At 49.0% G+C, this 11,597-nt stretch overlaps 1 protein-coding gene across 14 annotated transcripts in view; it reads right to left on the reverse strand.

The window, feature by feature from the left end:
* Nucleotides 1-9,958, reverse strand: part of Mark2 (microtubule affinity regulating kinase 2) — a 66,869-nt gene extending 56,911 nt beyond the window's left edge. For 4 of the 14 annotated variants that reach the window (XM_006980745.4, XM_006980744.4, XM_015999184.3 and 1 more), the window contains exon 1: nucleotides 9,280-9,421. In XM_006980745.4, coding sequence (XP_006980807.2) covers nucleotides 9,280-9,333 — 54 coding nt within the window. In that variant the 5' untranslated portion in view covers nucleotides 9,334-9,421. Of the gene's footprint in view, nucleotides 1-776; nucleotides 2,010-2,041; nucleotides 5,515-8,286; nucleotides 8,436-9,279; nucleotides 9,422-9,871 lie in introns of those variants that run through there. The other 10 variants (XM_076558556.1, XM_076558543.1, XM_076558509.1 and 7 more) reach the window with 9 other exon arrangements.
* Nucleotides 9,959-11,597: the final 1,639 nt, after the last annotated feature.

An 11,597-nucleotide genomic window follows, 5' to 3' on the forward strand; every position in this document is an offset into this window, starting at 1 on the left:
CAGCACTTGAAAAGTTGACACTGGAGGATCACATGTTCAAGGCCAGTCTGAACCTCTCTGTAGAGACAGACCCCCATCTTTTTAAATAAAAGTGACCACTTAGACCAAGCTGACCTCAAACTCATAGCAATCCCTCAGTCTCCCCAGATATAGAGATTAACAGCACATGCCACTATGGTTAGGCCTCTTTTTTCTTTTAAAGTGGGCTCAAAATTACACCAAGTGGGACAGGCATGGTGGTACATGACTCTGATCCCAGCACTAGGGAGGCAGAAGCAGACAGATCTCTAAGTTCAAGACCAGCCAGGGGCAACAGAGTGAGACACTGGTTAAAATTAATTAACAAATTAACTAATTAATCAGTCTATATAAGTACTAGCTGCTCTTTCAGAGGACCTGAATTCAGTTCCTAGCACCCACATCAGGTGGCTCACAATCACTTGTAACTCCAGTTCCAGATTAGACATCATCTTCTGGCCTCTCTGAGTAGACGTAGCCGCATGCACACGCTCACACAGTTCATGAAGCTATCCAACAGCACTCTATTTCTTTTCAGATAGCTAACTAATTTTTTGGTCTTTTTGTTTTTTGAGACAGGGTTTCTCTGTGTAGCCCTGACTCTCTTGGAACTCACTCTGTAGACCAGGCTGGCTTTGAACTCTCAGAGATCCACCTGCCTCTGCTTCCCAAGTGCTGGGATTAAAGGCATGCATGCGCCACCATGCCACACCAGACAGCTAATTAAAAGAAAAAGTTAGAATTGGTAGAAAACACACCTGTGGGACGTCCATGACTGGAAACGCTGGGAAGAACAAGATCTCTTCAGCCAATGGCACAGACTAGATTCCAGCATGTGTCCTTCTGCCACCTAAGCTATAAGGAGGTCCTGAGCTGTTTGACTGGAACAGCAGTGACACTGAGGGAGTGTCCCACACACCCTCTACTCACTTTATGTGGACCCATAGCTTACAAACACACCTACAAGATAGCTGTTGTTTGGTTTTTAGCGACAGGATTTTGCTATGTAGCCCAGGCTGGCCTTTGACTTGCAATCCTATTGCCTGGGCCTCCCAAGAGCTGCATCATAGGAGTGCACCTTTAGCTACAAAACCTGCTCGTAATTACAGCAGAACCATTTATGGAATCTGAAAATATACTAGGATCTTGTCTTAACTCTGTTAGAAGCTCACCTCAATGCTATGCTACATCAAGCAGGCCAAAGGAGCATACTTCCTGTGACTAGAGAATCAGTCATTTTGAACTCCTGTGGAGGGCTGGAATGTAGGTCAGAGTGCTTGCCTAATATACAGGAGGCCCTGGGTTCAATCCCTAGCAAGGAAAAGGAGAGGGAGAGGAAGGAGGAGAGAGAGGAAGAGAGAAAGTAAGAGAGCTCAGAAACAAGCAACAGCCCACGACTGACCCCTGCACTGCATTGGGGCCACAAATGGAGAGGTGGAAGACAGGGCACAAAGGGAAAGTGTGAGAGGTGGGAGGAGGGGAGAGGTGGGGGGAGGAGGGGCGCTCACCCCGCAGCTGGGCATCGATAACAGGATAACAGGACTCCGGCAAACAGTTCTCAGAACAACAAGCAGGTCACCACAGCAGTGACAGAAGCAGCCAGCCCACAGGCTGGAGCTGTCTGCAAGCAAACTTCCATACCTCAGAGTTTTTGCTTTTGAGGAGACTGGCGAGCGAGCAGTCCTGCTCCCCCTCCCAGCACTGGTTACCGAGTCTCCTCCCTGAGAAAGACTCCCTATGACATCCAGATAACTGAAGAGGGGAGGACAATGGCTAAGTGCCCAAGACCAAAAGCTGTGCCCTCTAATCCCCCAGCAGCATGGGGCAGTCCCACGGCTCACACTCAAAGGGTCCGACTGAGGTCACTGAGTTTAGTGTCCACACCCCAGGAGCCAGGGTTCTGGATTCCAATTCCCTTCCACACCCCAAAAGAAGATCCAACCACACACCCCAAACTCTTCCTTCTGACCAGTCTCACATTTTGGCAAATGAGAGGGAAGGGGCCCAAGAAAAGAAGTTGTACCTTAGAGCTTCCAGGGAAAGTACATAAAACAGACCAGTTGCTTTGAGGATCAGCATAGGTTGAGAAAAAAGCCCCCTTTCAGAGGAGGAGATCCAATTCCCAGGCTCGTTTGGGTACTTGCGGAGGGCAGGAGGTTGTTTACGGAGGTTGTCCAAACTCACTCAGCAGCTCGATCAGTCAGTCTACTGGAGGCAGACCTCTGCGTTGCCAACTTCCCAGAGAGGACAGGGGAAAATAGGCTGGCTCTGTGCAAAACCAGCCTGACTGGTTCTACAGAGCAACCCAGCGCCTGCTCCACCCACCTCACATTGAAAAGAAAAGGCCAAAAGGGTGGCTAGGAGCAGTCACTAAATATACCTCTCTCCCTTCTTTCTCCATGTCTACCTCAACTGCTTGCTCCCAAGAACCCCCAAGGCAGTATGAGCATCCATCTCCACCTCTCTCCTACCAAAACCCATGCCTTACACTTGGATTCACAAGCCTCAATTTAACGATTGTACACTAGAGGAAATCTTTTCTGCTGGTTTTACCCTACAGATGAGAAATGTTAAGTGATATCTAAAAGTAAATGTGAGTACAAACCCAAAGACAAGACACCTGTGGAAAGACCCTACAGACACCAGTGAACTATCAGCATGTCAGGCAAACAGACATGCAGATGAAGGGATCCAGTCCATGTGCACCCCAAAAGGAGGAGCTAGGGCACTGAGTAGGGCAAGCAACAGGGAAGCCCCCTCTTTCTAAGAGATAACTGGAAACCAAGGCCAGATTCTTTTGGTATTGTTTCAAAACTGGTGGTTCCGTTCCAGTCTAAAAGCAATGGCAGGGAGCTGGAAAGATGGCTCAGAGCACATACTGCTCTTCCCGAGGCCCTGGGTTGACTCTCATCACAAGTGCCTGTAGCTACACAGTGGTGGCACACGCCTTTAACCACAGCACTCTGGAATCAGAGGCAAATGGATTTCTGAGTTCAAGGCCAGCCTGGTCTACAGAGTGAGTTCCAGGATAGCTAGAGCTGCACAGGGAAATCCTGTCTTGAAAATAAAAAACAAACAAAACCAAAAAATCTGCCTGCAACTCCAGTCTAAGTATCTGATGCCTCCAGCCTCCTATGGCACCTGCACACAACCCTACAGAGAGATACATACATACACATAAAATTTAAAAAAAATAGAGTGTGGGGCTAGGTTGTGGTGGCACACTTTTTTAATTCCAGCTCTCAGGAGGCAGAGGCAGCTGGAGCTCTCTGAGTTCCAGACTACCAGCCAGAGATATATAGTGAGAACCTGTTTCAAAAAATAAAAATGAAAAAAAGGAGCGGGGAGGGGGGGGTGGAGATACTGAAGAGATGGCTCAGAGGTTAAGAGCATTTGTTGCCCTTCCAGAGGATGAAGGATCCATTCCCAGCACACATACGGTGGCTTATAACCACCTCTAACTTCAGTCCCACAAAGGACCCAATGTCCTCTTCTGACCTCTTTAGGCATCAGGCATGCAGGTGGTACACAGACAATATGCAGACAGACACATATACACATACAATTTAAAAAAAAGTAAGTCCCCATCAGAAAAAACTCCCCATTAAATACTAATAATTTTTGTTTTTGTTTGCTTGAGAGAGTCTCTCTATGTAGTTCTAGAATGTGCTATGTAGACCAGGCTGACCTTAAACTCTCAAAGATCTACCTGCCTCTGCTGGATTTGAAGGTGTGTGCCACCATGCCTGGCTATAATAACACTTGAATTAAAAAGACAAAAGAAGGGTGTTCAGTGGTATTCAAGGGTATCCCAAGAGGCTGTGGTGCCACAGTGCCACTGTGCTGGGTTAAGCAGGGATAGCCTGAAGCCTCCTGTGCCAGCACGGAAAGGCTGAGTTCCTCCCCCAGGAGGTTTGTAAAGGCTTATTCTTCCTTGTGCTGAAACAGAAGGGGAAAGCACACAGCTAACATCTCAATGACTCACAATCATGTTTGATGAAGGCTTGGAGAAAGCCTAGAGAGAACCCAAGCTTCAAGTGCAAAACGTACAAATACTGGAATCTCCCTGCCATGAAGAGAAGGAAACTTGGTCACCTATCCTGTTTGTCATCTTGCTGAGATTCCAAGGAAGGGCCAGGTTGAAACAGCACCCTTTCCATCTATTACTCTGAGTTTCTGCTTTGATGGGAAAGCATCGAACCTGGCAGCAGCAGCATAGCTGGAAGAGAACAAACCGAAGCCTCCACACACCCCTCAGAACAGAGGCCAGGCAGCTGGGCCCACAACTTAACCAAGCATAGGGAAGCGACTAAATCTGGGCCTGGGTACAGCAGCAGCAATCCTCATCAGGCAGCCTAAGAGAAAGATGACCAGCCTTCTGGCCCTTTCCATCTGCTGAAGTTACTACAATCCCAATCCATTAATGGGCTTCAAAGTGCTGCCGGGGGAGTCCATTTAGCACAGACACTATCCTGGGGCCAAAGGTGGCGCCCAACCCCCATCCCACTTGTCAGTAATGTGCCACAAAGTCTGAGGCCTGACTGCACTATAACCATAAAATATTCATTCAAGCCAACATAATACATATGTAGGAACACCATGGAAGCTCCTGGGGGATGAAAAATGCCAGCTAGGTGGCTAAGTGCTCCATGAGAACCCGTTCGTGAAGGCCTAGGTTAGTCCTAGTCAAATGCCCACTGAGAATCATGCTGTTCTGTCCAGTCTAGCCAGAGAAATGCTGACTCCTGAGAGATCTCACCATGCAAACCTCTCATGTAAACAAGATCATCCATCCACCTCTTTCTACCTCCCGGATAGATAGCAACTCTGCCTAAGATATGTATGCTCGAGATTCCCAGCCCAGGCTGTAGTCACAGTCTGAAAGACGCAGCTATCCCTATGCAAACTTGATTTCAATCTGAAGCAGACCAACTACGAACCACTTACTTGTACCATCTGTTTAGCTAGCTCCCCAAATGCACAGAATGGAGAAGCATTATTGTAATTCACTAGAGAGTTACTTTTCAAGTCAAAGGGTATAATGTCACTGTCTCACACCCCTAAGGCCCAGCAGCAGCCTCACCTACAAGACAGAAGCCCCATCAAGAAGCCCCACCATCAAGAGTCAAATCACAAAATCCCACATCCTCAAAAATGAAGTATTTGGTCCAGTGTTAGCCAAAAAGGAAGCTGGAATCTCACAATGTGTATATGGAACGACTTGTTACCCCAAACCCATCCTCACACCCACTTCAATGGAGATTGAACCTTCAGCCTTGTAGACGCTGGGCAAATGCTACACCACTAAATTACATCTCCAGTCTTTTTTACTTTGGATTTTAAGAGACAGGGTCTCACTAAGTTGCTAGCCTTGAATTTATCCTGTAACTCAGACAGATCTTGAACTTGTGACTCTCCTGCCTCAGCCTCCAGAGTACCTGGGGTTCCATGCCCCCACAACTGGCTGGGTAAGAGACTCTTTTGTCATTTTATAAATTATTATTATTATTATATTTATTTATTTATTGTGTGTGTGTGTGAGAGAGAGAGAGAGAACAAGCATGTGTATATGGAAGTCAGAGGTCATCTTGCCAGAGTGTGTTCACTTCTTCCACCAAGTACATGACTCTCAGGGATCCAACTCAGGCCATCAGGTTGGTGGCAGGTGCCCTGACCCACTGAGCCATCTCACCAGCCTTCAGCAGGATGTTTTTACAGGATTCTCTAACTTAGATTTGCCTTCCTCATCAGTCTCCCAAACTCCTCTTCCTGGAGAATATATTCTGCCACCCACTCTCTAGAAGGGTTGGGGCAGCACTATCATCTGACTGATGGGTAGCAAAAGGCTCCTGTTTTCTATCAGGTACCCTCTGTTTCCAGGGTCTGAAGCCATGTGTCCCATCCCCCCAGGGATTAGGGAAAGCTCTAGCACGGGCAGGTGGACTCTGGAAGTTGTACCCTTCTCCACACTTGACTATTAAGGCTGCTGCTGGCTGGAAGACAAACAGTCATCTTGCTGATTGCTTTCAAGGCTGCCAAGCCTCCAGGCCAGCAGAGCCATTTGGAAAAGCAGCTCACAGAAAGCTCAGCTCAGACTTAAGAAACCCCAAAACTACTAGCCCCAGGTCACAATCCTGCAAAAGGAAGCCACTATGGTGAAAAATGCACATCTAAAATCAGGTGTCACCAAAATTATCTTCAAGATAGAGCTTGGCTGTCTTTTATCTCCTACTTCCACTGTTAGAAACAGGGTTGACAGCAAACAGGCGATCTCCTGCAACATAAGGTTTATTTTTATGCTTCAACATGTTCTGTGTGTGTTTCAGATGTGATCAAAGAGCTCCTAGAAACAGCTTATCAGCCACAGTTTTAAAGAAAGGGGGAGAAAAGGCACAAGAAGATACTGGAACCGTCAGCTGGAGTTTATTTACCTGTGCTCTGGTAAAACCAGTTTAAATAATTTAAATCTAAACAAGGTGACAGTGGAGAAGGACCTGCCCAACCAATCCCTTGCCTTCTATTTCCTAACACCGCGGCCACTACAATGGTTGAGCTTCCACAATGGTTCTACCATCTGCAATGGGACTGAGGGGAGGGTACTCAGTTTCACCTGGTAAGAGCGTCCACTCTACAGAAGTTGGGTGCTTGAGGAGCTGTCTCTTGTCTTTTTTTCTTTTTCTAAAGAATACAGGGTTGGGCTGGGGGTGTCACTCAGTATAGAGCATTTGTCAATCAGGAGCACAGCCCTGATATAATCCCCAGCAGCACTAGAAACAAAAAGAAACAGCTAGGCACCTGTAATAGGTGTGCATTTAGCTTTTTCAAGTCCAAGTTTCCACGCAGAGGAGGAAGGATATAAAGCTGACACTGAGTGGAGAACCAGGAACTGGCTCAATACAGCTAAGTTCATGAAGAATCGAGCCAAAGATGAGCAGGATGACAATGCAGCCTCTGCTCTGGACAAAGTTATCACAGAGTGGCTCACGGGCTAGCTGGTCACTGATTATCACTCTTCTGCAATCAGTGTACATGCACCAAATCCAAACTATATGATCCAACAGTATATGAAACACATTCTAGCACACATAACAAGAAAAAGAGCAAGTGGACCAATAATGCATTTATATTTACTAAACAGCACAAAGAAACCACACTGAGGCCACTCTCTCTGCTCAACACAATGCCCCCAGAGCCTCTCTGGCTCTCTAAGGAACAGGCAGGCCAACCACTCCCCAAATGCCTGAAGATGCCAGTCAGTCACTTGGCCTCCTCCTCCTTGCTCATGAGCAACCATCTGGGAAAGTTCTCCAGTTAGGCAAGGTCTATCTACTAAAATAAAGGTAAGAGGAAAGGGGATGTACAGAGCAACCTCACAAGAGCCTAGAGAAAGTGTTTCCCAGGAGAGATGCAACTGGCAAGCTCCTCAATTTCCAAAGACCTCTATCCTAGGCAGGACCAGCTGCCAAGCCCAGTGATGAAATAAATCAGCCACCCCTCCCTCTCAAGCCCTGCTTTGCCCCAAAAGCAAACAGTCCATAGGGTAGTACGGATCTACCATGACAGCAGAAAACTCTGTCCTGATGCCTCTTTAGTTCCTAAGTGCCCAGGTAACAGACAGCAAGAAGGGAACAGCAGAAAAGCACAGTTAAGAGATAAAGAAGGCTTTTCAAAGAAGGAAGTTAATGCTAAGCAAATACAGCAGCAGCTCTATCCTACCTGGCTACAAAAAACAAACAGGGAACAAGAGGGAATCACAAAGGGGGCTGGAGGCAAAGTATGCTCCTTTTTCAACACAAGTTTGTGTTTACTAAAATTCACTCAGAAATGTATGACAGGCAAGGGACTGTCCAAAAAGCAGGCAGCAAAGGACACAAGAGACAGTGTAACAAAGGGGAGCTGTGGAAAGCGGACGACTCAGCTCAGAGGGGAGAGGATAAGACAGAAAAGGCAAAGACTTGGGTGACAAATAGCAGTGATTGCCAGGATGAAAGGGAAAGTACAGGGCCGGCGCTGACCTGCAGCATAAGCAGCTAGCATGCACCCTGGGACCGGCAAGGACTAGCCAATAGGGAGGGAAGGAACAGCCTAAGAGGTGCAAATAAACATGAAGAGGGCAGCAGGCCCATGTGGACATGAAAAACAGCACTAATTAAGAGGTATATAGAAAGAAAGATGGGGGGAGGTTGAGCAACAGGAAGTAGCAAAGAAGGAGGAAGATACTACGATACTATGAGGAGTGCCGGGCACCGGCGTGGAGAGAGTCAGTACCTAATTTGCGCTGCAGTGTAAGTAGGCAGTAACGCAGGGACCGAGGCCGCTGATGCAGTCCGCGAAAGACTGAGCAACAGGTTATGTTAATACAGCCAGGCTGAAACACTGTCTTTTTCCCATGACGGAGGGAGAGCCCAGGGATAATCTGGGAGACCATTCGGACAGCAGGCCCAGGAACTTAAATGTCAAACCCCAGGGGGAAGAAACAGGACCGGTCCAATGACTCTGAAGGGAGCGGTGGCTGGAACCCCCAAGGCAACCTGTGGGAAAACTATGCGCATGACAGCTGTATGGGAAACACGGAAGCGACACATGCCAGTGCCAGGAGCCAGGGAGCTCCTGCCGAAAAGAAGGGAAAGTGATGAGCAAAGAGTAGGCGAACGATTTGGAAAGGTGACGAGGGTGGAGCTGGTGGGTTGCAGGCAACAGGGAGAGCCCAATTTGGAACAGGAAAGGAGGATAGAAAAAGCTGGGAAAGTGAAAGGACAGGGACCGAGAACACACTCCGGGGCAAGGACCCTTGAGGGAGAAAACCTTGGACTGGGAGAGCCGGTGCGGGCAGAGGGGATACAAGGCTAGAGAGATGCAGGAAGAGGTGGGCAACAATCCGCCACAAATCACAAATCGTGGGGTGTTATTCGAGGAGCAGGAAGGTGGCTGCTTTAAGCGTGGGTGGAGGAAGACCAGAAAGGCCCCTGAGAGAAAAGGGAAGAGAAGGGGAAGCTGGGGAGATAGCACGGAAGAACGCAGGAGGGCGGTGAGAGACAAGGGGCGTTTGGCAGAGATACAAGTGTGCAGCTCGGTCAGGACAAGGTGGGGTCCCAGGTCAGGACTCGGAAGAGGGATGTGCGGGGCTAGAGCCCGGGGCCAGATGACAGGACAGCCTAGGCTTGCAGAAGGCAGTAGGAGCACGAGGAGAGCAGAGGGAGGAGGCTCCGCAAGGTGCAGGGGCCCAGCCACAGAATTGGGGGAGCCCTAAGGGCTCCTTACCTGCTCCGTGTCCCTTTCGTTCAGCGTGGGTAGGGGGGTCCGAGCGCTGGACATGGCGCCGGTATCTCAGGGGAGGGAACCGAGCTTGGAGGAAGGGAGGAAAGGGAAGGCTTGGAGCCCGGCCGGGCGGAGCTTCTCACAGCAGGAGCACCCGCTGCATGGGCCCCGGCCGGGGGTGCGGGGAGGCCGGGCGATCGCTCACGCCAGCCCGGGGATGCGCCGCTCGGGCTAGGCCTCGCCGGCTCCGAGCGGCTCCGGACCGCACCCCCCCGACCCCCGGCTGGGCTGTGCCGCCTTTCGGCCCGGCTGCGCCGCTCCGCCTACTCTCTGCCGCCGCAGCCGGCCGCCTGCCTCGCTCCTCCCCTGCCCTCAGCCGCACTGCTCCGCGCCCGGCACACAGGCAGCCGCCGCCGGACCTGCTGCTCCCAACATGGCCGCCACCACCGCCAGCCCTCGGCTCTTTCCGCCGGCAAGAGCCGGAAACATCCGAAACAACTAGGAACGGGAGGGGGACGAGTCTTCTCCTCTCGGCCCAGACTATGGGTGAATTCCGGAAACTACCGAAGAAGGTAATCCCCGGGGACGCGCGCACCTCCTCGATTCCGAAGACCAAGCTTCGGCTCTGTTTACGGAAATCCACGAAGAGACTCTCCTCACCTCCAGAGCCAACCAACAGCCACGCCTACCGGCCTTTCTCCGCCCACTTGGAGCTGGCTTTCGGTAGTTTCCGGAAACACCCGAAGAGTCTCCGCATGTGCTAAACCGGCCACGCCCCCGTTCCGTTGCTCAGCCCGGGCGGTAGTCAGCCATTTCCGGCAACACCCGAGACCTACCGAGGTTAACTGTCTATCTCTTCGTTTCTTTCCGTCAGTTTTCGTTTATTTTCAAACCTTGAACAGGTGTGGGTCACCTGTACCTGTGACTGACTTCTTAGAAAATACTGCTATTAACTGTTCCTGTGATTGGTGTCTTTTGATCCTAACGCAACTTCCCATCTGGATATTTGTCTCTCTCTCTTTTTTTTTTTTTTAAAGATTTATTTATTTATTTATTTATTATGTATACAATGTTCCGCCTGCATGTATGTCTGTAGGCCAGAAGGGAGCACCAGATCTCATTACAGATGGTTGTGAGCCACCATGTGGTTGTTGGGAATTGAACTCAGGACCTCTGGAAGAGCAGTCAGTGCTCTTAACCTCTGAGCCATCTCTCCAGCCCTGGATGTTTGTCTCTTAGCTCATAAGACCCCCTTATTCCTTTCTATCAACATGTGTCAACTGCCAAATGTGTTGTCACCCTATTACCTGTCTCCTGCTTTGCACACCTGCCATCTTCCGACTGTCTTGGCTTCTAGATATACATCTGACATCCTCAAATTCAGTCCCCTTATTGCTCCCAAAGGCCTGGGAGGCACCAGGTCAGGGTCCATGAAACTTGACAGTGGACAGGCACACAGACATGCACCTTTAGGATACAGCTCTGTCCTGAGAAAATGTTTGTGTGATCTTGGGGTGTGGGATCACATAACAGAGGCCGGCAAAATGGCTTAATGGACCTGAGTTTGATTCTGGGGACGCACATAGTGAGAGAACCAAGTCTAAAACATTGTCCTCTGGCTTCCATGGGCATGATACCCTAATAAATAAATACAAATGTAATTAAGATAGATATGTATGAGTTGGAGAGATGGTTCAGAAGTCGAGGGAGCACTGGTTGCTCTTCCAGAGGACCGATATTCATGTTCCCAGCACCCATGTGGTGGCTAACAACTGTTCGTAACTCCAGTTCCAGGTGGTATGATACCTTCTGGCCTCCACTGGACATACAATCGCACAGACCTACATATAGGCAAAACACCCATACACACAAAAGGTTTTTAAAAATTGAAAAAAAGGAAGGAAGGAAGGAAGAAAGAAAAAGAAAACATAACAGCCTGGAGACATGGTTCATCAATTAAGAGCACTTACTTTTTTCCCAGAGGGCCTGGACCAGGTCTCAGAACCCTCCTGTAACTCCAGTTCCAGAGGATTTGATGCCCTCTGGCCTCTACCAGCACCTGCATGCAAGTGGTGCACATAAACCCATAAAGGCACACATATAAACATACAAATAAATATTTTTAAAATCACATAACATTTATTTTTACTGTTGGTTTGATTTTGTGACATGGTTTCACTATGTAGACCAGGCTGGCCAAGAGCTCATAGAGATCTATCTTCTATCTGCTTCTGCTTCCCAAGTGCTGGGATTAAAGGTGTATACCACCACGCCCAACCATGTTTTGTTGTTTTTGTTTTTTTAAATAGGGTATCATGTAG

The sequence above is a fragment of the Peromyscus maniculatus genome, chromosome 1, assembly GCF_049852395.1.
Source record: "Peromyscus maniculatus bairdii isolate BWxNUB_F1_BW_parent chromosome 1, HU_Pman_BW_mat_3.1, whole genome shotgun sequence".
In the NCBI taxonomy this organism is placed as follows: domain Eukaryota; kingdom Metazoa; phylum Chordata; class Mammalia; order Rodentia; family Cricetidae; genus Peromyscus; species Peromyscus maniculatus.